Raw genomic sequence first — 27,304 nt, 5'->3', positions numbered from 1 at the left:
GATGATAAAAATGCAAGACAAACACTTGAATTAAATGAGGTACATGCATGGGGGATTATATTATATCATATAATGATATGAGAGATGGAAAAACACATGATGAAGCTAGGTGTCAACTCACACATCTCGAACATGGAAGAGATTGGAATTTTTAATGACTATGTCATACATGTGAATGGAGTTGAACTTGGCGAAGTCCCTAGGAAGAGAAATTAGATCAATGGAAGAACGTTTATGAAACTGAAAGAGTTCTGGATCCCCTCCATAGTATCTCTCCCATCCTAACGATGTGAGGATTTCCTCTAGCGAAGAGTAGGATGACACTGCTTGTCCTGTCGGAAGGTATATCAATACCTTTCGTCTGGTGTTGCCTAACCTTCCATCAGAATCTGCTTGAGGATTTTCAATCAAGCGAATTACACCGTTCTTGAAAACCCAAACTCCAGACATGATATTATTTCTTACTATGGTTGATCTTGATGTTTGGAGAGGAGTAGGAGAAGTACTTGGTGGAGTGAATGAAGGAGGGGGTGGAGTGGGTTTGGTTTATATATGTGCAAATTGATCGACGTCGCAAATAAAACCAAGATTAAAATACTCCTAAGAATGTCTGGCTTTTGGCATAGAATCTAGATACAATGTGGGTCCTAATGCATTTAAATATGAGGGTACAGGGATTCTCTCGAGGGTGTTATTTTAGGGTACTAGAACCATCCGTGTGGTTTGGTTCGATTTTTAGGAAGAATCTCTCTCTCTCTCTCTCTCTATATATATATATATGTTATTTCAACCTTTACTTTTCTTTATATAGAGAAGAATCTTTGTAAATTATAGGCACTACACTACTCTAAAATATAGTACTTTATTCAAAAACAGAAGGTGCCACCCACTTCTATTCACGAGCTATCCATGTGAAGGGGGTTGGTATATTTGGAGATACGCATTGGACTCGGTTAAGATCGATGTCAATGTATTGCCTTAGTAAAAAAGTGAAAGTATATATCATGAAAAAAATTCTTGAATAAAACTTAAAAATCCGAGAGACCAAATAATTTGGTCACTTTATCTAATTTTGCTTTCTATCCCGAAACTATATGTTCCAAAATATTTGTACACGTGGTTATTTCTACAAATTGCAAGGTTTTTTTTTTTTTGCCTTATGAATAGGTTTACCTCATTTATTTCATGGGTACTTTTTTTTTTTTTTCAGTAATCTAGTCAAAATGCTATCATTTCTGATTAGATAATCTAAACTTGTTAAACATATACTTAGAAGTTTGAATTTCCACCCTACCCTCACACTATGGTTAAACTAAAGAAAAGAAAGGTTAGAGAGGAGAGATACGTATAATATATTAGACTGATTATTGTTTGATTTCTGTGCAAGCTTGTTATTAATATTTGAATACCACCGTGAGCAGGAATTTGTAACTTTGATAATTAATGTAACTTTATTCAATAGGACCACCTTAGATGCAACTGTATGAATATCCCTTTCCTTTACAACTTCTCAGTCATTATTTCATAACTTCAAGCTTAGAACTCCTACCTTCACCCACTTGCTATCACGTGGGCTACATGGTCCTGCCGCCGGCACGTCAATTCGAGCATTTTGCATGACTTAATCTGCTTGCATCATATTTTCCCTAGAAAAAAATTCATAAATTTAAAGACACGTTTCGAGTGTACCTCCATTTTCATATTTTCTTTATTCATTTTTGTTCATGTTAAGCCAGCAAAATTTTGTTTCATAAAAATCGTGTTTAAGAGTGTAAAAATAAATACTAAGTTGATTTTCAATAATTAAAGTTATGTTTTGAACAATTTTAACTTCAAACTGATTTTAACTTCAACAAGAATGACTTCTAAATCAGTTTTTTTCTTTCTTTCTTTCTTTCTTTTTCAATGATAGCTACGAGAGGCCAAGTGGTGATCTGGTGGTCCTCATATTGTCGAGATTGGATGAAAAGGTGTCCCCTACAAAGGCTGTATTCCAGATAAAAGAGCAGTTATATGCATACCTTTAACCATTCAACCTTCAAGCTGGCAAGTCTTTTTGTTTCTTCATGTTGTTAGATTGAATGGCACGATGACCTATATGGGTCACGACCTCATGTATTTATAGATGCGTATAATGAAGATTACATTCCAAATCTATGATTTGGTAACAAACCATAAAATCATAGATTTGGTAACAAACCCTTCAAATCATAAACTAGTAAATCTTAGACTATTTTAGTATATACAGTTATGATCTATTTTAGGTTTAACACATGTTCCTCTTTATGGCTGCCATGAGGTAAGATCGAGATATTCCCGTTACTTTTTACCAATTCGTTTTTATCTCATTTACTCACTTCCCAATTTCCATCTGAAAAATATGTGCACGTATAGTTGTAGTTGTAGGTCCCTCTACTTATGGTATATATATCTATATATATAAGTATAATCTTTTATCGTCATTAATACTTAATGGGGAGTATGTACGAGAATATTTCTAAGTGAAGCAGAAAGTGCTTGAATATTTTTTCCAAAGTTGGGAAATGAATCACTTTCTTTCCGTAAATTAGGAATAAGAAGAATAGAGGGCGTCCAAAATGGGATAAAAATTAGATTTTCGTTGACATTAAGTGAGTATTTTTATTCGTCAACTTCATAGGTAGACATATATTGTAGGAGGTAGGCCTATAATTACTTTTCCATTTCACAAGAGTGTTCGAATTTTGGAGGACAAAAAAGCCACCAAGCATTAAGTTTTATTTAATTACAAAGCTTCTCTAACATTACGTTTATCAACTTATATTATAATTGTAGATATCATCCAAGGGATTCTGGGAGGAAGTTATTTAATTTGCAAAATTCAATCATGAACGATACACCACAAACTTTATAGAGCAACTTGGGTAGCTTTTACCTTTCTAGTTTTATATGCATATAAAGAATCGTCCATTGTGGGATAGAAAACAGAAGTGGTTTGTCTAGCCTCCACTATCGAAAAGTAGAAAAATTATTCGAAGAAGCCATCACAACGAAAGAGTTATAATTTTACACGGTCGAATCTTAAATTATTAGGAGCAAATAAATTTTAAAATCTAAAATCAACCCTTGTAAAAAGAAAACATATCTATTATAACGATGTAAATAGTGTCACAGTCCTGTATTCGTTTAGAGGGATGGTATTGTTACAAAGGTTAGAACAACAAAAAAACATGGCCCAATTACAAAAGACGGAAAGGTGGGAAAAAGGCAAAATTCCCTTTAGGTGCATGGACCAGTTGTGTCCTCGTGGGGTAGAGAGGCTTTGCTTTACAGTAAATTAACTTGTTATGATCATGCATCTTATACTGATGAGCTCCACATTCGTAGATCATTACATTCAAATATAGTTATTAATTACTAGCTTGCTTCGAATTTCTGTGTATGCTTTTTCATGGGTTCGGCACATGGGAATCTTGTGAGGTACTTTCTGATATGCCATTTACATCAATCTTATCAACTAAAATTTTTAATGTTCTATTCATATGTTAAGAAAAGAAGTGCAAGGATGATAAACTTTTAATGTTTATCGATTGAATTGGTATGAGAGTTAGTGGAATACATTGCATTGGAAGGATAATATATATAGTCTTCTTCCAAAAATGAATCATTATCTGGAATGATAATAAATGTGGTACATGCATATTATTAAATAATAATAATAAAATAATAAAAAAATTATAGATGTAAAATAAAATTTTTTTATTCTTTTTTTTTTTTTTCCTTGGAAGTATTACGACAAAATAGACCCTTCCTTTACATTTGTATTTACTATAGGTTGAGTATCATATTATTTTTTTTACAAGCTCATAATCTTCCTTTTTCTGCTTCTCTTAATATTCTTGTCGAGAATTCCTTTACGGTTCTTTCTACTTTCTTACTCATCATTTTTATGAATACGATCTAGTTAATAAATCTCAATTAAGATTAGACTCAATAAACTTTTACTATTATTATTAAGAGATATACCTTAGTTAGAGAGGCATAATCCTTCCTTTTCTAAAACTCTCCTCATAGAGTTGAAACGACCAAATCTCTCAAGCAAGTCATCATGCTACCTGTTTTTTTACCTATTTTTTTCTTTAGAGGTATATCACCTATTTGTTTTTTTAGAGGTATATCACCTATTTGATCCGAGCTTAATTAATAATAGAGAAGATTGAAGTTCACCCCTCTAAAATAATTATTTTAAAATCCTATTGTCATAGAAAGATCATTAGCTCAATGGTTCACCTCTATCTAGTTTTAAAATTTTATGTTTTAGTATTCTACTTATAATCAACGAATTATTCTATAAATTTATTTATTTAGAATCAAGAATCTCATAAGATTCTCACTTTTTAGATCGATTGAGTATTTTTATTGAAAATGCTTGACAACCATAATTTATGTTTTTCTCTACGCATTATCATTATATAAACTTATAAACAATTTATCATGGCATTTCCTAAGGGAAAAGAGAGAGAAATGTTATTCGTCCTTTTAGTGACAGGATAGGTACTCCATAAAGAAAAGATTAATTAGTTTAAATACATGAAATTAGGGATATGTTCGCCATAGCCCTAAGTTAATTGCATTAATTAAAAGCAACCTTAAGGAAGTTATTCCTAAAGGCTAAAAAGGAAGAAATCAAATAGGGTAGTTGGGAGGGTATATGTACTCCATGCCTCTTTTTTTAATTTATATCTTACTTAGTTTAGGTAGGACAGAATATTTAATACCTTAATTTTTCATATTATTTGGATTCTGCATTACTAACTTAATTAATACTTTACTTTTCTCATTTAATAAAGTATTATATCTTAGTAGCAAATTTACATATTCACTTATATTTGAAATTATCTATAGCGATTAACGAGTGATTCTATATGCTTTGTTTTTCTCATTACTTAATTAACGTCATATTCTCTTAATTCCTTTATGTCAATCTTAAAATTCTTATTTGATTTTTTTTTTGGAGAAGAATGTCTTTCGAATTGAGATATTATTCAATATTACTAAATAGTTTAAATGTGATTCATATACCTTCTACGTATGAGTATATTTTACTTTGTTGTCTGTTTGATGTATTTATTAAATGATGATGCAAGTGAGCATATTTTTTTTTCTTATGTATTCTATATGATTATTTATTTGTATATAATTATCTATTATGAAAAAGGTATTTGTTGAAATTTTTTAATATAATAATAATAATCTATATATATATATATATATATTTTTAAAAGGTTGTAAATTAGTAGGAAGTAGAGTTGTAGAAACAAGATAATATTTTAGTTCGAAGCCTGCACTGATCTCTGTTGTGGATATATATGGTGAGTCTAAATAATTTTTGGGCCCTTTTCCGGTTATGCATAATCGATCTATGCTCAGTCCCTCAGGCTTAATGGGTCATGTTAGGCGATTGAAATGATTTGGATTAGTAGAGTTTAATCTAATTTTCTTCCATCTCATACTATCCCAAATCTCATGTATCTAAGGAATATTAAAAAAAATTCAATAGCTCATGATTTGCATTTTATTTTTTAAGATCATTTTAGTCAGGTGTACTATTTCACAGGTGTACCATTACCATCACAGGTGTAAATCTCATTTTTGCATATTTTGTTTTAGTATAGTGTTTGTTCTCCCGGGGGAGGGGAGATTCGGACGGAGAATTTTTTCATTGATAGAAATAACAACCAAATAGTGGTATTTGCTAGCAACAACATAATGGAGGCAGTCAATCAATATAGATTGATCCGAAATCTAATTCAAATCCAATATAACACTTATGGGTACATAAGAAATGTATTGAATCGATTCTTTTTAATGAATAGATCCGATCGCAACTTCGAATATGGACGAGTCTTGGATCATTCGATTTATGTCTTTCAATCCAACTAATCAAATTAGAAAAGTTTTTTATTATTTTTTTTCTATGACCCATTTTTTTGTTTTTTTAATTTTCTTCGTTGGCCTCTCCACAGTGTTGATTGTTACTCTCTTTTTAACTTAATCTAAAAATATTTATTATTATTTAATAAGGATGGTTTAGATTGTTCTAATTCTAACCAAATGAAGTTATCCGTGTTGATTGTTACTCTCTTTTTAACTTAATCTAAAAATATTTATTATTATTTAATAAGGATGGTTTAGATTGTTCTAATTCTAACCAAATGAAGTTATCCGTGTTGATTGTTACTCTCTTTTTAACTTAATCTAAAAATATTTATTATTATTTAATAAGGATGGTTTAGATTGTTCTAATTCTAACCAAATGAAGTTATCCTAGCAAATTATTTGAGGAAAGATGCGAAATGAGAAAGGGAGTAGAGAAAGGGAGTGCAAAACGGTGTAACAAAGATGAGAGAGATTTTTTTTTGTCTTTTTTTGTATTTTGAGTATGACGTGTCCACGTGTCCGGCAGCAAGAAAACCCTGCCCGCCGTTCAAGGTCTACTCATACATTATTGGACTTTTTTTCTCCTTTTTTTTTTCATTTTCATATGATGTTTTGATGATTGTAGGCATAAACAATCCTACCGATTCTTCCGCTGTTGATATCTCTCTCTCTCTCTCTGATTTTCTCTTTCGTTCCTTCACATTTTCTGAATTTAGAAAGCCATGTAGAGTGACATCAATCCGGCCACCATCACTCCGGCGCCGGCGACGCGGCCACGTGAAGCTGCCGAATGGTCTTCCTCGTCGTCTGGACTCGGTGCATCTGCATCCTCTTCGTCATCAGCCGATGGATGAGGAGCACTCGACGGTGCATCAGGTGCATCCGCCGTCGGAACTGGAGAGTCGGCGTCTGGTGAGGGAGCATCGGCTGGAGACTCGTCCGCCGGTGAAGGAGTATCAGCCAATGGAGTCGGAGCGGGAACAGGAGCAACATCTGGTTCCGGTGCAACAGGCGCTGGAGGAGGCAAATTGTAACGGCCAATGCCAGGGACCACAATCGGAGAACTGATTTGAATAACAGAGATATTGTAGGGCTGTGAGGCAACAGCTCTGACAAACATAGAGGTGAACGGCGCGCCTTTCCAAGCAGATCCGAATTCGATTTGACCTCTCCTGTTCAGCACAACTTTCACAAACCCTTGCTCGCGTACGGCGTCGCCAGTAGCCTGGAACATGGTAGTAAGTACTGTAGGCTTGTTGGTGGAGAGCTTCCTGAACTTGGCAGAATCGTAGTAATCGAGAATAACATGAGCACTCAAAATCTGCTTGATTACGTCGAGAGAGTTTCCAGTGATGCTCGGAACGACGCCATTATCGAGGGCGAGAATGGTGATAGTTTGGCGAATGTTGATCTGTTCGAAGAGACGAGTTTTCGTCAGATATCCATTGAAAACGCCAAATTCAGGGAACCGATTGAGGAGCCTTGTGATGTTGAAGCCTGAAACAGGAACAGAGCAGGCAAAGAGGAAGAACAGAACAAAAGTGACAGAGATCGAAACCGAGGACTTATTCATGATCGTTGCTTCACTGCTTATTCTTTTTTTTCCTTTTTTTTGTTCGTTTTTTGTCAAATGAACAATGAATTAACTTTTTTGTTGCTGCTTGTCTCTGTTGCAGAACCAAAGGGGAATTTATAGGAGCAAAAGATCAAGCAGATCACAGATTGGCAAAGCAATTGCTTGGTTGGGCGTGAATTTCTCTCAAAGCAACAACAAGAACACAGTGGTATGTGTTCATCTTCACTATATTTAGTAAATTAATTTGTTAGTCTGTTTGGGAATATCTCGTTTCACAGATTAGTTCATAAGAGATCGTTATAGGTTGAGGATTCGGTTCTCTTAACGAATCTATATATTTTTCTTGTGACAAATTATCAATTATAAAGACTATACTAACCCAAAAAAATATCACAAAGTATTTAGTACTAAGTTATTGAGTCAATACGTCTTCAAAACTAGAGTAACTAACACTAGCGTGTTGTCAAGCTACCAATACTTCATTGCTCTATTAGGATAGAAATCGGATTTGTAGATAACTTAAAGAGCAGAAACTAAAGATACGTTTTTCAGCTTGTTTTAGAACGTAGTTAAAATTTGTATAAAAATGTAGTTAAAAATTCGAAGTTTATACTCATACATTTGTACAAAGTATTTTGACACATTACAAAAATTGTACATTTGAGTATTTAGACACCCTACAAAAATCTCATCAGGTTGTTGAGTCGTAATAATTATGAAACGCTATAACTCAATTCAAAACCTTTGAGTGTCAAATGGTTGGTCACTAGCCAACACTTAAAGCCTTGATCGACACTAAGAGTTTCTTTAGGTCAAATAAGTTAGGACTCTTTGAAGGATTGACTACATTGTTTAGTTAACCAAGGCTTCAGCCAAAATAGCATAGGTCGACCTGTTGGTCTAAGACTAATGAGCTTAGTATTAAAATTTCAGCCAAAATACAATCTTAACGAGCTTAGTATTAAAATTTTGTAAGATTAAAATAGTAATTAATCAAATTAAAAAACTAAAAAAAAGGTAGAATACATGAGAGAAACCAAACATTATAACTAAAAACCTCTTATGAAGATATCTAGGTATTTAAAAAAAAAAAAAAAAAAAAAAAAAAAAAAAAAAAAAAAAAAAAAAACATTATTTTAGAAATAAATTTAGAAAATAAAACCTAGAATACCACAATGTGTTATAAGTGCAAAATTGCCTCTCAAAACCCATCGGTCATTAAAAAAAAAAAGAAAACACAAACAATATAAAGATGCAACATGGAGCCACTCTGTCTAATCATTAATACAAAGGACCAACCCATTCAAAATAAACCCACCCTGTGATTGTTGTTCAAACCTGATGGCTTTTACCTTTGCAATCAAATACCAGCACACACATTGACATTGGCATTCAAGTTTCCACCATCAAAGCTACTCCCACAAAAGAACAGTGCATAATATCCTTATGAGCCAGCAGCCAATTAGTCATCATATATATCATCTATCATCAAGGGTTTTCTCATTATCCTTTTATCTTCTCAATGATATCTGAAATTACCTCCTCCATGTCCAGTTCCTTCATTCGTGTAAACGGTCGCTTCATGTCCTAACACGATGCAACGTATGATGATGTTATATGGGACTTTATTGATCTCGTCTAACGAGTATTGTTGCAATGAGGTTATGTGTGAACTTATCAGAATAAATGGGAAAATTCTAGACAGTTGAAGGTTGTTTCAAGAAAGTAATAATAAATAAAAGGATTACCAGAAGACTGATAAACTTCTCGCCATCTTCACTCCGAATTTCAAAGCACCCTCTTCTTGGCTGCATAATTATTAAAACAAAATGAGAAGAGGGAAAAACAACAACAATTGCTTTGAATAAACACATTCACCATATACTTTTAAGTTTCCTTCACAATATTCTCGGGGATCGATAGCATTCTTGTAAGGAAAGGAGAGGTCGTGGGGATTTAGAGATAATATCATATCATTGTAGAGATATGGACCAGTAGTAGCCAGCAATTTGATCATGGAATACATAGATTACCTATCTGCTATGTTTCCCTAACCTAAAAGTTCAAAGTTCATCATTGATTCCCGAGTGCGAATTCTAACTTTTGTTTGTGAATCAGCTGAAAACCCGAGTCCTAAAGTCTCAATCATGGAATACATATCATTGTAGAGATATGGGTCGGTGACCAATAGTCTAATCATGGAATACATAGATGCCTGCGATGTTTCCCTAACCTAAAAGTTCAAAGTTAATCAATGATTCCCGAGTGCAAATTCTAACCTTTGCTCGTGAATCAGCTGAAAACCCGAGTCCTAAAGTCGCAAACTCAAGATTTCCCTCTAGAACCTCCACCTCACTATGACTCTACCCAGCAGAGAACATGAGAGCTTAAAAAAGTAAAGCATTATGCTTGGAAACTAAAACCTACACCTTCTACAAGATGGAAGGAAAATGAAGAACAATCTGCTTGGTTACCAAAATAAAGAACCCAAATTAATTATTTTTACTAAGCATAGCATGTAAGAGTTGAAGAAGTCAAAAGGTTACCTTATCAGGGTTGAGCAGAACAGTGATTCCAGGAACACCCTTCTCTAGACCATTCTGCACCTCGATCGCCCTTTTCTTGAACGATTGGCACTGCTTGCTACAAAGGGAACAAACAAAAAAACGGGGAAAGTGTCACAAAACAAACACTGCACATGACATGTGAAAGGCAGAAGAATCACTACTGTACTTTTCCTTTTCATTCATTAGAAGTTCCATTGCAAAAAGCAGAGGCAAATGCAAGAACAAAGAGGAACAACGTTAAAAAGAAACATGTTTTTCCCCTAAAAGGTATCAGAGGCCAACACTACCCGGTGTCAAGGACGCTGAGCCCCAAAGGAGTGGATTGTGAGATCTCACGTTGATTGGAGAGCATAATGAGTGACAGTGAGGACGCTGGACCTTGAAGGAGATGGATTGTGAGATTCCATCCATTGGAGAGCGGAACGAGAGCCAGTGAGGACTGGAACTCGAAGGAGATGGATTGTGAGATTCCATCGATTGGAGAGCGGAATGAGTGCCAACGATAATGCTGACCCCAAATAGGGGTGGATTGTGAAGTCCCACATCAGTTGGAGGGGGAACAAAACGCTTTATGTGTATTGGATGATGGAAGTCCCACATCGGCTAATTTAGGGAATGATCATGGGTTTATAAACAAAGAATACTCTCTCCATTGGTACGAGGCCTTTTGGAAAGCCCAAAACAAAGCCATAAGAGCTTACACTCAAAGTGGAATACTCTCTCCTGGTACGAGCCCTTTTGGGAAGCAAAACTATGAGAGCTTATCCTCAAAGTGGACAATATCATCATACCATTGTGGAGAGTCATGTTCGTCTAACAATGTGTAGAAACCTCTCTCTAGTAAACACATTATCATCATACCATTGTGGAGAGTCATGTTCGTCTAACAATGTGTAGAAACCTCTCTCTAATAAACACATTTTTAAAACATGGATTGTGAGGAAGCCCAAAAGAGAAAATCTGAAGAGGACAATGTCTCCTAGCGATAGGCTTGAACTATTACACTATACATATTCCTAGAGCCAATGCACAAACCCTAGAAACTTGAAACTTCAAATTAACCGAACCAATTTTCGATTCATTTCCAAGCAAGAAATGGAACCAAAAAATCTTACCAATGTTCAATCACAACCGCTCTGTTCTTAGCTTCCACGCCAAGCTTCTCCGAGGCTGCGTCAAGATCCTCTCCCTCATTTTCAACCTCCTCCGCCTTCCCATTCTCCTTCGGAGCACGTTTCGCCTTCTTCCTCTTCGGCAACTTCACCACAGGCTCCTCCACCGTCAAATCGGCCTTCGAGTTCGCCGCCAGCCGGGGCGACCTTCTCGTCGCCCTCGACGACGCCGGGACCGGCTTCGCCGCCGCCGTCTCGTCTTCCTGGATCTTGCTTCGCTTTTTCGGCGCCATGGAAGAAGACCTGAAACCCTAAAAACACAGAGCTACTCAGTGTAATGGAGGAAACGAGATTTATCGGCTCCAAAGTTCAATCTATCTGTTCCACTTTCACTGAGAGTTGTGTATGTGACCGTTGGTTGGCAGTGATACAGAGTATATGGGATGGATTAGGTTTGGTTTTCCCGCGCTTTTGGTATCGGCGGTGGGATTTTGAAGCGACGGTGGAAATGAATTTGGAGGATGAGAATGGATCGTGGCCGTTGACTGGGTGGTCGTACGACGTCCACGCAGTTCCAGTTTGGTTTCTTCTGTGGAAGGAAATGGCGGCACGAAGTCCCAAGAGTTAATTTATTCATTTTTTTTTAATCACTAAATTTCCGTCCACGTGTTTTTTCTGCCGGATCATTTTAAATGTGTCCGTCGTAATTTAAAAAGTTGGATATTAGTAGCTCATTATTTGGAAAAAGCAATTTTAATACACATAGTTATCTAAGCTTATTTGAGTTGGAATTAGGTTCATATACACGAAAATTTTATAGATTTAGTTAGAGATGTGAACGAAGCATTTTTTTGTAAAGACGTGGAAGCCTCTCCTTAATATACGCGTTTTCAATTTGTAACGAGTCAAAGCGAATAATATTTGCTAGCGGTTGTAAATAGTATCAAAGCTAGTCACTGAATAGTGCAAGACTGGTTGAAGTTGGGCTAGACCCTCTCCATATTCGATGCGTTCTAAAACCTTGAAGGAAAGGTAGCTAAAATAGGACAATATTTACTAATAGTAGATTTTAGTTGTTATAAATGGTATTAGAGTTAGATTTCAGTTGTTACAAATGGTATTAGAGTTAAGCACCTAGCACCTAACAGTGTGTCAACATGAACACTAGTCTCCAAGAGAGTGGATTGTGAGTTCTTATATCGATTGAAGAGGTGAACGAAATATTTTTTATAAAGATATAGAAATCTCTCTCTACTAAACGTGCTTTAAAATTTTGAAGGAAAGCGCGGAAAGAAAACTACAAAGATAACGACATCTGCTAGTGACGGGTTTGGACTATCGTTCCTTAAGCATCAAATGTTGGAAGCTTTTAGTTATGTTGTAGCATGTTGGGTAGTAATAGAAATAATCCATGAATGGATCCGTCAAAAGCTGCAAAGAAAGCGTTAAAGGTATCTGCAAGGTATGAAGGAAGCTTTGAGGCTACCGTTCATTCCATAACTTTACCAAAGGATTGCCACCTAAGACATTCAAGAAACGTATTGAATGCTGAGTATTAATATGGACACCATTATTTTGATATCACAATTATGTTATTTGACTCTTTGAGCTCATTTATTTATGGCTTTTGTTTCTATCACCACAGCTTCTTTACGATTAGTATATACATTAATTAATTATGTAAATTAAGTACGACATCAAGATTATGTCGATACACCGGCATATGACCATCACAATCATAACCAGTTTCTTGACTATATATGCGTAGTATTTATCAAAATATATAACACAAGTGAATTTTGCTCAAATAAATCAGATTCTTATAATGTAAGGGGAGAATGTATTGAATAGCATTGAATAACTTACAAAAATATAAACGCTTAAAATTTGATTGGTCGACTATATTCATTCCAAAATGTCTTGTGTTTACCACCTAAAGTGTTGACTTTCTCTTCGGGACAATGTTGTGAACCTCAATCATACAAAAAAATGAAAACAAATAAAACAATTAACTCGAGTTCAAGTACTCGTACCAAAACAAACATATGATCATAAATATGGTCACTTGGGATTAAAAATTAACTGCTTAGTAGAACAAAAGTCGGGAAAGGGGGTTGGCTGATGATGGATATTCGGGGGACCCATAGTTTACGTGTTTAAACTCCGATCGTATAGTTGGGTCTCTGCTTACTCTACGAATTCACATATAAAGAAGACCTGACTAAGCAAGTCTCTCTGTTTTTCAAAGTTACAAATATCTGCAAAGCTCAAACAGGTTCGATTATCTCGTTCGGTTCGGTAATCAATGAAGCTGAAGCTATCTTTTTAAATGACATCTAAATGAAAACAGAAAACAAAAGAAAAGGTAATAACAGTAACACCATCAACATGACAACACAAAAATAAGGAAACAAGAAGCAAAAAGACATCTACTTTATCTAACGAGACGTTCAGTTCTTGCTTATCAGGTGTGTGTCATCTATGAGCTCAATGTCTTTATTTAATTGAACCTTTTTATAAAACTAAGGCTGAGAAGACAAGCCACAAGCCAAAGAAAGGCAGCCAACCATGGCAGCTTCAGGTTCACTTTCTACGACTCTACATAAAAGGAATCAGCTATAGCTCTGGAAAGAAGGCTCATCGGTGAGAAATAGGGGCATGATTCATTGTGTGATGTGGTTGTTCCTTTTAAAACCATTGGATTGGATGCGTGGTCAAAATACAATTTTTAGTTATCCTATCGTATAATCAAACCAACGGTATAAAACTATCAACCACATTGTTCTAACCTCTTAAATGACGTCTCGATGGAGGAGGGCAACGAGATGGCCTAAACAACCACCGTGTAGTTAGAGAAAAGGTGGGACAATTTTCCCAGAGTTTCTGGATAAAATTTTCTAGCAAATAGATGGCATGGTCTTTTCACTCCATTCCACAAGCAGGTTTTGAACATCACCCTCTTCTGCAGGATCAAAGCAAAAAAATCATTTCTGAATCACTTGTAATTAACTAAATTGCTATTGTACTAAAAAAAATTAAAATCTCTTTTCTCTCTTGCTTTTTACAATACTCTCTCCAACCGTGCAGGTACTTTTTATTTCCACACTCCAACAGTCATATTAAACTCATCTAAAATCATTTTCCTTACCATTAAAACAAAATTAACATTTTACTCATATATTTACACATTGTTATATCCAAACCATTTAGGGGTATCCAAACCATTTAGGGGCAAGGCATCATGAGTGGCAAAATTTTGTGAGATCCCACATCGGTTGGAGAGGAGGACGAAACACCCTTTATAAACGTGTGGAAACCTCTCCCTAGCAGCGCGGTTTAAAAAACTTAAGGAAAACCCAAAGAGGACAATATCTGCTAGCAGTGGGCCTGAGCTGTTACAAATGATATCAAAGTTAGACACGGGCGATGTGCCAGGGAGGAGGTTGTTCCCCGAAGGGGGTAGACACGAGGTGGTGTGCCAGAAGGGACGTTGGGCTCCGAAGGGGGTGGATTTGATGGGGGTCCCACGTCGATTGGAGAAAGGAACGAGTGCCAGCGAGGACACTGGGCCCTGAAAGGGGGTGGATTGTGAGATCCCTCATCAATTGGGGAGGAGAACGAAACACCCTTTATAATAGTGTGAAAACCTCTCCCCAGCAAACGCGTTTTAAAAAACCTTGAGGGAAAACCCGAAAGGGAAAACCCAAAGAGGATAATATCTACTAGTGGTGGACCTAGGCCGTTACATTTTATCACTTACTTTTTATACGTATAAACTTTCTAATTCTAAAGTCCTAGGAGAAAATGAAAGGAAACTTCATGATCATAATATTTGTTTTAGATTTTTCTAGTTTAAGAAAGGAGCATGTTTCTAATCCTTCTTAGCTCCTTTCCAAAAAGACTTTAATTTTAAAACCAAAATGGAAAATAAAAAGCGGTACGATAATGCTGCACCGGATCCCATCTGGGAAAAGGAGAGACATAGCAAGCCAATGACTGGAAAAATTAACTTCAGAACCCAAACTAAAATAATTACATACCGGTGCAGTACTCGTAATTTGAGCGGCCTTATCTAACGACTGTGAGCAAAATAAAAATTTATCAGAGTCAAAGATTTCATATACTAGAAACATAAACATTGCAGAAGAAGTAATTTTATCTGTCACGTACAGCAATATTCTTCAGAAGCTCATAGGTGACATCTTGATTCCTATATGATTTTGGATGCCACTTTCCCTCAGTCCAATCTACATGTGTTACGGACCAATTTGCAATTCCACCAGGGTCGATCATCTGATGTAAAAGAACAGCTTAGACCGATAAAACACATATAACAGAGTCACAGTTGTTTATTTACAGATGGATAATGTACTGACATTGAAAAAGGTTGGAAAATAGTGTTCGTCGGCATAGCAGTTCGGGCCATCCTTAGTTCGCTAAAAATGTCGAGCAAGAAGAAAGCAAGTTAATGGACAGATTTGTGATGGGTGATGACTTGAAAAAGAAAAAGAAAAATAATTATGTATTAGATTTACGACAATCAAATCAATGTGAGTAAACGAAGACAAACTCATTAAACAGAGTAGGCCGAATAAGATAACGAAGGTAATAATACCCTTTCAAAATGACACTATAGTATTTGTCTTATAAGTTAATATATGACAATCAAGCATATCCTTCAACACTCAAGTATCCATTTCTAAGCAAAAGTACACCATATTCAGCCAACCTGCCTGCATGAAGCAAAGATGGAATGAACAAAAGCTTTGGCATACAAGACAGGTCAGTGCAACAAGTGTTAACTTGATCAGTCCAATTTTGATATTCCATTAGCTGAAGAGCTAAACCACATGATTAAACCAAAAGTATCATGTATTTGATTTTATATAGTGGTTTAATATAGAACTAACATTCCAGATCTAGCCTACAAGAAAGCAAGAAAGTCGTGCAAGCATAGCACAAGCAATCTGATAATCGGTCTACAATCATCACAACAGATGAGGTCATTACAACAAATAGATTACCTTACAGTAAAGCTTGAATTTTGTATAGTAAAGACTGTCAGCCATCACAATAATAGCATGGTGTCGCTTCATGGAAAACCACTGAAATTTACAACGTTATAAATACTTAGAGTGAGTATTCCAACCATATGCTATCGAGAAAAAATTAAAGATGTCATCATAATTGACAGCTGTGATGAAAGTGCTCTCCATCTACTAGAGAATTTAATACAAAAACTGAAGATGGATAAGGATTGGAGGGATGCGGATCTGACTGCATTTATTTTATCTGCCAGGTTTATATCCTCAACAAAGGATGCAAATTTTTAGGTTCATTAACATCCATCCCAGTTCGAATGGATGAGAACAAGAAGAAAGTAATGGAGGGAAAAAGGATACTCCCTTTACAAGTTACTACCCACCTGGAGAAAATGGAGTCATATTTCGTGAGAATAATTTCCCAAAAATGAACATATTTTATACAATAAATGTCTCTCCCAACACCCCCACACCGAGCAATAAAATGATATTTACTCAATGTTCATATCCAATTTTTTATCATATTGTAACGACCCATGTCCAGGATTTGTAATCCAAATTCGACACTTGATAGCTCCAACATTCCTCTACATCTCCAACAATATGATCATGTTACCTACTTCTTGCATTTTAAGAGTGAAAATATCCCCAGACTAACACGAGCCCTTCCAGGATGCTTTGTCCTCACTCACATGTGTCCCAGGAAAATTTCTTAGAGGTCAACCAACATAGAATTGCTCCAAGTAAAACATGCTTAACCATGAAATTCTTATGATTGAGCCACCGAAAAGGAAGGTGAACTTTGTTGATATAGGTAGTAACTTTCATTTCTTTTAAGCCTTACTTAGGATCGCTCTCATTCAGATGTGGTCTTGGTTCATTCATGTACCCCTCCTTTACTCAAGTGTCACATGTCCACCATCTTCCGCTGGTTCGTCCCCTAACCACATCTTACTGGGAGAGGTACTGCTCTGATACCATTTGTAACAACTCATGCCCAGGATTCGGAATCCGGATTCGATACTTAACGACCCCATATTCCCTTGCATCCCCTACAACATGGTCACGTTACCTACTCCTTGTTTCTTAAGAGTGAAGATATTCCCACAAACCAACACGACATTTGTCCTCACTCACATACATCCTAAGAAAATTCCTAGGAAGTCACCCAACATAAAATTGCTGCAAATAACCACCGAAAAGGAAGGTGCACCTTGTTAATATAGGTAGTAACTTTCATTTCCTTTAAATCTTTCGTAGTCATCATATCCTCAAAATCGCTCTTATTGAGATGTTGTCTCGGTTCATTCATGTACCTCTCCGTGTCACACATATATATACCCATGAAGATCTTAGAAACTATAAGAGCAGTTGAATTGGGATGTAGTACTAGTAATTAATATATGAATACCTGAGAACCTTTACGAAAGTCTTTCTTTTCAACTTCAGGTAACATGCGCTCTGAATACCTACCACTTCCATGGGGACCAGGATCATCAAAACTGTAATATGACGTGTCGAATATCAGATTGGCAGAAGATCACAGTCATTTAGATTGGTCAAGGAGTTCAAGTAAACAAGTAACGAAAAAATAAAAGGTTGCCTTACCAATCAATATAGCTGACATTTGTAAATATCAAATAGTTATAAACATACTCGAATTCGTGAAGAGGTACACAACTGAAACAGAAGTACAGATAGTGATCAGATAAGAACTTATTGCATCGCAAAATATTCTACTACAAAAAGACAAAAGGAAAAAGAAAAAAAAAACAACCTTTCAGATAACAAAGCAAAGTGCTGATTATCAGGGTCTATAAGTGCATTTGCCAAAAGTCTCTTCTCTGCATCAACCATAGACATTTCTCCCCAGGCTACCTGAATATTGTTAGCAAATAGTTTAAATCACCAACTATTTCACATCATAAGCTATAAATATTTGAAGCCAAACAAATTCATCATTACCATCATCCATGAATACAAGGGTTGATACATGACATTACAAATAATGACAGAAGAGACTCCCATGAAGTCGATACAATATTCAGACATCCATTGCCACTCTCAAGACACCCTTTTCCAGAAGAACTATCACATTCAAGTACTACATCGGATCTTAGAAGACCAGAAAAGAAGTTCGCCGAAAAATTCACTGTGAATCAAATAATAAACTCTGTGTATACGCAACACTGATGAACAAAAGACAACACAGAGCCAAAAGGGATGAACGATATTGTCGACAATTGGTCATTTGTTAGCCTTTTGCATCCATCTTTTGAAGACAAATTGACAATTCTAAGACACGTCAAGAAAACCCAAAATCGTCGTTGGATTAGACAGGTTAAAAATGTGCAATTTAAGATATCAAATGCCGTGGCTTGAGAGAATTATGCCTCTTTCTATTCATTTCATGTCAAGCATCCGATAAGGCTACTTTACTACTAATAACTACATAGACAAGCAGACAACAACAAAGATTCTGCATGACCCACCTTTTCACTGCGAATGTCACGACCTACAAAATGGGGGCTTGAATGTGATACTTTTTCTCTAGACGCATGCACATATATAGAAAATCTGCCGTCATGACCCTGAAAGACAAGGACTGAATTAAGCACCTAAGTCAATAAAGTCAAGCTGACTGAAGGTGCAGGAAGGTTTTACATAAGTATTCATCTTCTTCCAAAATCCTTCAATAAAGATGAGTTCAACATGCATGTTTGCGTATATATATAGCTAAAAATTCCCTGAATGTGAGATTTCAAATTAGAGCCAAGGTTTTGTCTCAAATCCTCCACAAATCAAAATTTTACCCGACGGAGATTTAATTTGGGGGGCGGGGGATGATGGTTATCCTAAAAATATCATTGTAAAACACAGATAAACTCTGATACAAATTGAATAGTAAAAATAAAATAAAAATAAAAATAAAGCTCCAAGGTTGAACGTGAAGCCTTACATCAAAAAATTTATGCCAGAGCTTCTCAAAGGGTAGTGGACCTGGAGTCAAAAACATAAAGGCAATTTTCGGATTCTTGGATTGAGCTAGAGGTCTCTTCAAAATTTCCCTAATTACAACCCGAGATGCAATCTCTGCATCTGTTAATTCCCGGGAAGCAGTGGGCCGGCGCTGATTAAATTCACCATTGATACACCCACTAAAGATATAACAAATGAAAGAGCTTCTTGGTGGAAAAACGTAGGTGCCAAATAGAAATATGCTGACCACCGAAACCAAAATAATAATGTATACATATGGCTTTAAGTATGGCCTTTGACGTGATCCTAGCATTGTGAGTGTCTATAGTGCAAGCTGCCATGCACGATCAAACTTATCATAACGGCATAGTGGCCGTATGCTCATTTGTCCAGTAAAAACTTCATCACCAATTACCCTGATGTCTCCCCTTAAAAGTGAAAACAAACGACAGCAAATTAGCACTCGTCATTTACCACCGAAAACCTGAGAACACGTGAAGTATCAAAAATCTCAAAGGCAATCAATAATGATGACCTAAACAAATTGATTCATAACCGTTCGTAAGAATGACAATATAACAGAAATCTAGCTCAAAGAATACAAGGTTGGGTATTCTGTCTGCCAAAATAGATTCCACATTCCTACATAGCGTGAGGATTAATGATCAGAATTAAAAAGAAAGTGATCAGAATCAAGAGCTGAATAAAAAATAAAAACAGCATTGATCAAACTATGAACAGTGATCAAATAAACGAAATGCATAAATCACGAAGCAGATGAACAAGGAATTAGCAGCGATAAACCTGTGACCATAAACGAAATGTAAATCACAAGGCGAGCAATGATAAAACTATGAACGACAATCAAATAAACGAAATGCATAAACCACGAGGCAGATGAAGAAGGACATTGCAATGATCAAACAAATTCTGAACAGTAATCAACCAGACGAATTGCATAAATCACAATACAGCTGAAGAAGTAAGTACCAGCGATTAAACAATGAAGCATCGATCAAATAAACCAAACGCGACAATCACGAGGCGAATGGAGAATGAACCGATACCAATGACGAAACAATGAACAGCAATAAGAAAAAAAAAAACGAAATGCAGAAACAAAATGACGAAGCGAATTGAGAAGGAAAGTACCTCTGATCAAGCGGAGACGACGCTGGCCGGGAAGGTTGCGAGAGCGAGAGAGATCAAAGTTGGCGGGAGGTGCAGAGATCTGAGTGATGAGTGGAGAGCGTTGTTCTAGTATTCCTGGTTGATGTTGATGCAGAAGGAGAAACTGAGTGGGTTTACAGATTCCAACCCAAACGAATAGCGCGCCTCGATCGCCTAACTTCCCGTACAAATTTCCCAAATCATTTTTTGTCCCACCATTTTTTTTTTAAATTATTATTATTTATGGCGACAACCCACATCAACCCAACCCGAACCATAAGAGTTAGGTTGAGTTGAGTTGGATTAGCATTTTGAGTAGGATTGGATTTATTTTTCTAAACTCAAATTAAATCGGTTCGGTTTCGAGTTCGTGGGCAAAACGGTTGACTCGAGCCAAATAAAAATATATAAAATATATTACAAATTTTCTTTTATATCAATGAGTTTGTGTGGTACCACTCACACGAGCGTCGATTCATTGTTTATTATATAATACAAAAGTTTATTAATTATAATTTTAATTATTTATTTAATTTGATGATTGGTAATTTTTTTTTTTTTTTGTTACTTCAACCCATATTTATAATTTTTTCTTGTTGTTTTTTATTAAAAAAAATTGCAAATAATTATGGATTAATTAGCGTTGATTTAACTTTAATATATTTTATCGTACGGAGTAATGGTAAATTGTCGATAAATAAAATTTTAAAATTTTGACAGCCCAAATTTTATTGGAATAATTATAAATTGATCTGGGTTTGTTTATGAACTTTTGATATATTTTATTTAAGATTGTATGAAATAATTATAAATTGTGTATAAATAAAACTTAAAAAAAAATTAACAATTGGGTTGTGAAAAGTTTCGGTTTGGATTGGTTACCAATCCAACCAACCCGATCAAAAAAATCCCTAAATCCAACTCAACCCGAACCATGTAGACCCCTTTCATTATTATTATTATTGTACGATGTTTTTGGATGTGCTATTACTTTTATTTAATTTTTTTCATTAAACAAAACTATTTATTGTTTATTTAAACATGGATATTGCTTATTGGTTACACGTGACTTTGTGTTAATACAAATTAAATTATAATTTTAGTATAAACACGTAGATCGATGTCATGCCTATGTTTTTTTTTTTTTTTTAATGATTTTGCGATATCTAGTTCGAAAATTTTTGTTGTCGAATATTGTGTCATGTCTGGTTGGATTTGTAAAGGGTACATGATTCACCTTAAATAGTAACTCGTTAATGGTACACGATTAACATTAAACAGTAATATTGTGTCACGTAGAGTCAGATTCATATACGGTACATGATTCACTTTTAATACTAACTTAGTTATTGTGCCACGTCTAGTTAGAATGCATAGACTGTGAGATCCCACATTGGTTAGAGAGGGGAACGAAACATTACTTGTAAGGATGTGGAAACCTCTTCCTAGTATACGTGTTTTAAAATCGTGAGACTGAAAGCACGGGTAAAGTAAACCGTGTCTATTAGCAATGGGTTTGGGATTGGGCCGTTATAAATGGTACTGGGCTTGGGCTGATCCAATGTTTTTGAACCAGGCTAAACGAACTCGATCGATATTGGGCCCGGCCCAATAGCAAAATGCGAAATTTCCGAAAATGTAAAATTGAAAGCAAATCGAAGGGAGGAAGGATGGGACTGCAGTCTGCTTAGAACGACGACGAGGGCGACGGCGGAGCACAGCCGGCTACAGAAACCTCGCCTCAGCCGTTGGACTCAACTGGCATCGTCGAAACTTCGGTTTTCTGTATCCCGTATTTTCTTCGTTGTTTCGGACTACAAAGTGAAATCAAGAGCAGAAGATTTGGCAATCTGGATGGCGTTTACGGCGGTGAGTTATTCTCTACCTTTCCTTTATCACACATTTCTCTGTTCATAGATTTTCCTATATGGTGTTTACTTGTTATTTTTGGTTGTTCTCAGTTAGCAATTGAGTCGCCACCGTCCCACATTATTGTGCTTGGATTTTTGAACGGAGCCCTTAACTCCCTCAAACGCGATTTTTCTCGGATGTTCGCCATCTTGTATGGCCGACCTAACATGGAGGAGGCGGCTAGGTAAAAATGATTACACACTTCGAGTCTTTGGTTTGCCTTGGCTGAAAGGAGTGCGAAACTTCATTGACTTTACAGTAATTAATCGACCTTTTGTTTGTTAATGTTAAGAAATGGAGAGCATCTTCTTCGTGCAAATACACCATCTTGTTTCTTTAATGCTTGATCTGTTTTTGAATCAGTGAACTTCTTTACGCTTTCTTATTCTGGGCATTACATTCATAGGTCTAACGAGGATGAGGATTCATTCCCCTCTGCCATTAAAAGTTTGATGGCAACCGTCGATGACAATTGCGAGTTGAGATCCTCGGATTGCTTTTCAGAAAAGCACAATTTTGAGGGCGAAGGAAATCCGCAGGCTGTTTTCAACGTGTTGGACGCTCTGCTCAAGGGTAGTTTGGATCGTTTGAAAGCTATGAGGTGGTTTTTGCTTTTCTTTTTTAATGATTTAATCAGATTTTTTTTTCATTGGGTATGGTAGTTCAGAATCTCAGTACACGAACATCTATTCTTCAATGCGAGCATGGATAGATGAAAGCCATCCTGCCTATTTGAGGAACAATACCATATATGTGAGATCCCACATCGGTTGGAGAGGAGAACAACCATTCTTTATAAGGGTGTGGAAATCTACCCCTAGCAGACAAGTTTTAAAATCCTTAAGGGAAAGCTCGAAAGGGAAAGCCCAAATAGGACAATATTTGCTAGCGGTGGACTTGAGCTGTTACAATATTGGTAAACCTTATTTAATGTATGGAGTGATTATGTCCTTTAAATATCGTGACAACCACAAATTATTTGCACCGACCACAACTCTTTCTACGAGCCTATGCATCCTGAAGTAGCTGGTTGGGGAAATTCTATATTAAATGAGTAGTAGATACTCTAGTGCACATTTTCTGGGCTCAAATCACTGTCTTCTTGGCGAATGAAGGTGCTTAAGTGAGCATAGAACTATCCTTAGTATGCGAGTTGTTGCAAGTCAACATTGCACTCAAGCTATAATCAGTGACCGTGAATTGAAGGTTTAGCTGAAGAGAACGCACAGGAAAGATAAGAGTATGTCAGGGGGGCCTCACCTCCTTAACGTTTTAGGGAATTTGTGGGAACCAAGGGAAAGCTTCGATTCTGAGAATTCTAAGAACCGGGGTTCCTCCGCGTTTAATCTCCGTGTTTCTTCATTAGTACACAACAATTGTCAGTTGATTTAAGTTTCTGGGGAATGAGTCATTTCACATCCATCTTTATATTCAGTCAAATTAAGCTGGATTAGTTTTTTGCTGCTAAGTGCTTCTTTCTTTAGAGTTGAGTATTCTTAATCGATATTTTAGTTCAATGACATAATTATTGATGTACTATTATTTCTTGTTGTAATGAGGATAAGAAAATAAAAAAGTTGACTACTGATGGAATATATTAGTTTTCCAATTGTCTTGTGATATCAGACAAATTGTAATGATTTTCTATGCCTTCAATGATTACAAAGTACCATCTTGTAAAAATCTGTTGAATGCCTCAAATTATGCAGGGAAAGCATATCTTTAGCGAAGTCGGGTCTTCAGAAATGCATTGTGGATGCCGTTCAGCCTGACTACACATTCATGGTTAGGGATTTGTGTTTGAAAGGAAAGTTAGGAGCAGCTCTTTTGCTTCGCAGAAAGTTGATAAGGGAAGGTTTTGTTGTTGATTTACTTACACACAATTATCTTCTGAATGGACTGTGCATAAACTGTGATATGGAGATCGCAGAGTCTCTTTTTAGGGAAATGTTAGAAATGGGTCCTTCTCCCAATTGTGCCACATACAACATTATTATTAAGGGTTTCTGCCTTTGTAGGAATATGGATAAAGCTCTCGACCTATTTTATACGATGGCTAATGGTGGTATTAGGCCAAGTAGAATCACTTATAACATACTTTTACATGCATTGTGCAAGAGAGGTCTCTTGGACGATGCTTGGAAGCTTCTTGAAGATATCCTAGATGATGATATTAAGACAACGGACGATGCAATCACGTCAACTATTCTGATGGATGGTTGTTTTAAAAGTGGAGATATGATGCAGGCTATTGCTTTATGGGATGAGATGGTTGAAAAGAAGACAAAGGTCGATGCTGTTGCATATAATGTTCTTATTCACGGGCTTTGTTTGAATCGAGACAAGAAAATTGCACTCGGCTATATTGTTGATATGCTTAAGAGGGGTTTTCTTCCTGATATTTTTACATTCAACACTCTAATCAGTGATCTTTGTAAAGAGGGCCAATTTGGCGAGGCGTACTATATCCATGATGTCATGTCAAGAATGGGTGTTTCTCCAGATCAAATTTCGTACAAAATGATTATTCAAGGTCTATGCATTAGTGGAGATGTTATCAAAGCTAATGAGTTTCTTCATTCCATGTTAGAAAGATCAATGGTTCCTGAGCCTCATATCTGGAACCTGATAATTGATTGTTATGGAAGGTATGGAGATTTAAGCAACGCGATCTCCATCAGGGATCAGATGTTGACCACTGGTGTGCTACCAAACGTATTTACGTTCAATGCGTTGATTCACGCACAAATTAAAGGAGGTAACATATTTAATGCTTATTCTCTGAAAAAGGATATGGTTTTGTTGGGTCTTTTTCCAGACGTTGTTACTTATAATTTATTGATAAGTGGTGCTTATAAGTGTGGACAAATTCATTTTGCACTTCAATTATATGATGAAATGCTGCGAAAGGGATACGAACCAGATAAGATAACGTACACCGAACTAATAAGAGGTCACTGTATGTGTGGTGAAATGAAGGAGGCAGAAGATCTATTTATGAAGTTGCATGAATCTGGTTTGCCAATGGATATTGTTCCATTTAAAGTTATTTTTGAAAAGTACCGTAGAATAGGAGAGCCTGACATGGCATTTAAGTTTTATCAAAGGTGGATGACAATAATGGCTTGAGGAGCTGTTTAACACAAGATTATTCAAGATTACAGCACTACTATTGCCATTTTGGCTCGGAATAATAGGAGATCGACGTTAGTTCTCATTTACCGACCAAGTAACGATTCGGCCTTCTGTTTGTGGACATTTCAGATGTGCTCCTCCTCGAGGTAAGCGTCTATGCTATGCTTTGTACACTATTTTGGAGTCTGTTGTCTTCTCAATGTGCATAACATTGTCATGATTCCAAGATTCATGGAAAGCACAGCAGGATATCAAAGCGTTAATATCATTGAAGCCAGGGCTCTCACCCTCAGCAGTAATATCACTGTTTTCACTGTCTTCACTGCTGTGTTAAGCACATATGGTGCAAGAAATCCAACACCCTGAGCAGTAAGCATCTAAGCGAGGAGCAGATTCGGAAAGTGTTTCGGAGATGAATTATAAGCTGTTTGGCTCCTATTGTAGGAAACATCATTGATGGGATAAGACTTGAAACTGTGGCACAAGTGTATGCCTGGCCTAATTGTGAAGGTCGGGCTCTATAACGAGTATGCTGCCGGGATTGTGATTGAGGAGCTTGAGGCACATTATAACGTGACCCGTAATTGAATGCAGTAACTTTCATTTGTATAATGCGAAGTGGTGGAGTTACTCCTTACTACATGGTTAGATCCTCACCTTATCAAACTGCTGATCAGTCGAGTTAGTGGTGAACGACGAAGGTGAGTAGCAAACAAACTATGTTTTCTTTCATTGATCTCGAAGCTTGAATGAGACGAAGTATTCATTATACGGTACATTATCGCTTACACTGCCATTGCTCTTAAGGGGACCATCTAGCAGTACACTGGCCTTTGGTGTATGCTGTCAAAGCCTGGAACACTGGCGATGCTACAGAGAAAGTCGTGGTTTGAGTAACAGTGTTGATGCCAATTACTTTAGAGATAAACTGGTGACACAAGTTAATGAAGTTGTGGTGGTGTTGGTGAAAGAGAGTTCGTTCGACCCTCGATAATGGAGTCGACTTGTTCTTTTCCTCTGTCCAGCCTACCTTCTAATCGCATTCCGACGTTCAGCTCACCCCAAACTGAAGGAATCTAGAAAAGAAGACATTCAATGCATATGTTCGAGTTCGTTTGGTACTTGGATGGATCAGAGGGCGTGTGTAGGGAGTAAGTTTCGTCTTCAGAGGACATGTACAGGAGATGGCGATGAAATGTCGTGCTAAGTCGGGGCAATGGGGGGGATATTGCGCCAGGGCTATCGGGCCAATGACTCGTGTTGTTCTCCCTAAAGTTTGGAGGACTGTTTTCAGTAGCAATGGGTATACTGCCAAGGATTCCTCTTACTGTTCTGTTTCAACATGTTTGATAGGTTTGATTTGAAGTAATTTCGATCAAAATTACGTTTAACAGTGAAAATGATTTTTAATAAATCATTTGAAAGGGACAATATGAAGTTGTTCATAACTATTGTGATAGAAGCGAGAGGGGCTTAAAACAAACTTTTCTTAATGCCGTTCAAACTAGTGCGGCGTTAGGAGAAGTTAGCTATTTCTTAACATCGTATTTACGAGCGATCAAAAAGTCGGGAGATGCTCATTCTCTCAACGAGCTATATTGGCACATCGTGAGGAGCATCCTCTACTAATATTGTCTATATGACGTTGAGAGAAATTACTTCCCTTATCGAGTTTCTTAACCTCACATGATATTTCATTTCTTATTGTGCATCATTTAAAATGTACCATTCACAAATATATTGTTCATTCTGAATGTATTGTTCATTCAAAGAATCCTTTAAAAAAGAGTGGGAAAAAAAATATAATAATGACGTCATAATTCGATTGGATAAACTTCATTTATTTTTTAAATTCCAAAATATGACGTATATGAAAAATAAGAGGAAAAAAAT

At 36.4% G+C, this 27,304-nt stretch overlaps 5 protein-coding genes across 12 annotated transcripts; 1 reads left to right on the top strand and 4 right to left on the bottom strand.

Annotated features, from left to right (window-relative positions):
- Positions 1-532, bottom strand: LOC111798104 (flowering-promoting factor 1-like). The gene has a single exon (XM_023681071.2). The coding sequence runs from the start codon at positions 448-450 to the stop codon at positions 118-120; it is 333 nt and encodes a 110-aa protein (XP_023536839.2). The 5' UTR covers positions 451-532; the 3' UTR covers positions 1-117.
- Positions 533-6,590: 6,058 nt separating this feature from the next.
- Positions 6,591-7,545, bottom strand: LOC111798101 (fasciclin-like arabinogalactan protein 14). The gene has a single exon (XM_023681068.2). The coding sequence runs from the start codon at positions 7,490-7,492 to the stop codon at positions 6,632-6,634; it is 861 nt and encodes a 286-aa protein (XP_023536836.2). The 5' UTR covers positions 7,493-7,545; the 3' UTR covers positions 6,591-6,631.
- Positions 7,546-8,651: 1,106 nt separating this feature from the next.
- On the bottom strand, positions 8,652-11,696 carry LOC111798102 (uncharacterized). Its single transcript, XM_023681069.2, has 4 exons — positions 11,178-11,696; positions 10,042-10,138; positions 9,244-9,303; positions 8,652-9,082 (listed from the first exon to the last, which is right to left on the bottom strand). The coding sequence occupies exons 1-4, from the start codon at positions 11,465-11,467 to the stop codon at positions 8,999-9,001; spliced, it is 531 nt and encodes a 176-aa protein (XP_023536837.1). The 5' UTR covers positions 11,468-11,696; the 3' UTR covers positions 8,652-8,998.
- Positions 11,697-13,047: 1,351 nt separating this feature from the next.
- Positions 13,048-20,547, bottom strand: LOC111799202 (glycosyltransferase BC10). 7 transcript variants are annotated; one of them, XM_087125661.1, is made up of 12 exons: positions 20,348-20,546; positions 19,176-19,679; positions 18,709-18,807; positions 17,994-18,094; positions 17,825-17,896; positions 17,628-17,718; positions 16,199-16,279; positions 15,551-15,610; positions 15,345-15,467; positions 15,215-15,253; positions 13,964-14,136; positions 13,048-13,859 (listed from the first exon to the last, which is right to left on the bottom strand). In XM_087125661.1, exons 2-11 carry the CDS (start codon positions 19,506-19,508, stop codon positions 14,005-14,007), a joined length of 1,131 nt encoding a protein of 376 aa, XP_086981787.1. In that variant the 5' UTR covers positions 19,509-19,679; positions 20,348-20,546; the 3' UTR covers positions 13,048-13,859; positions 13,964-14,004. The 7 variants fall into 7 exon arrangements, with proteins under 7 accessions (XP_086981787.1, XP_086981788.1, XP_086981790.1 ...); XM_087125662.1 differs by having other exon boundaries at positions 13,048-13,510; XM_087125664.1 differs by having other exon boundaries at positions 13,048-13,432.
- A 1,464-nt stretch (positions 20,548-22,011) lies between these two features.
- LOC111799031 (uncharacterized) lies at positions 22,012-27,091 on the top strand. 2 transcript variants are annotated; one of them, XM_023682413.2, is made up of 4 exons: positions 22,012-22,234; positions 22,327-22,460; positions 22,683-22,877; positions 23,986-27,091. In XM_023682413.2, the coding sequence occupies exons 1-4, from the start codon at positions 22,220-22,222 to the stop codon at positions 25,403-25,405; spliced, it is 1,764 nt and encodes a 587-aa protein (XP_023538181.2). In that variant the 5' UTR covers positions 22,012-22,219; the 3' UTR covers positions 25,406-27,091. The 2 variants fall into 2 exon arrangements, with proteins under 2 accessions (XP_023538181.2, XP_023538182.2); XM_023682414.2 differs by lacking the exon at positions 22,012-22,234 and having other exon boundaries at positions 22,400-22,534.
- The last annotated feature ends 213 nt before the right edge of the window (positions 27,092-27,304 follow it).

The sequence above is a fragment of the Cucurbita pepo genome, chromosome 7 (genome assembly GCF_057944985.1).
Source record: "Cucurbita pepo subsp. pepo isolate OVF chromosome 7, ASM5794498v1, whole genome shotgun sequence".
Lineage (NCBI taxonomy): Eukaryota > Viridiplantae > Streptophyta > Magnoliopsida > Cucurbitales > Cucurbitaceae > Cucurbita > Cucurbita pepo.
Note: the sequence above shows the minus strand (reverse complement) of the source record. Positions and strands in the feature narration are given on the sequence as shown.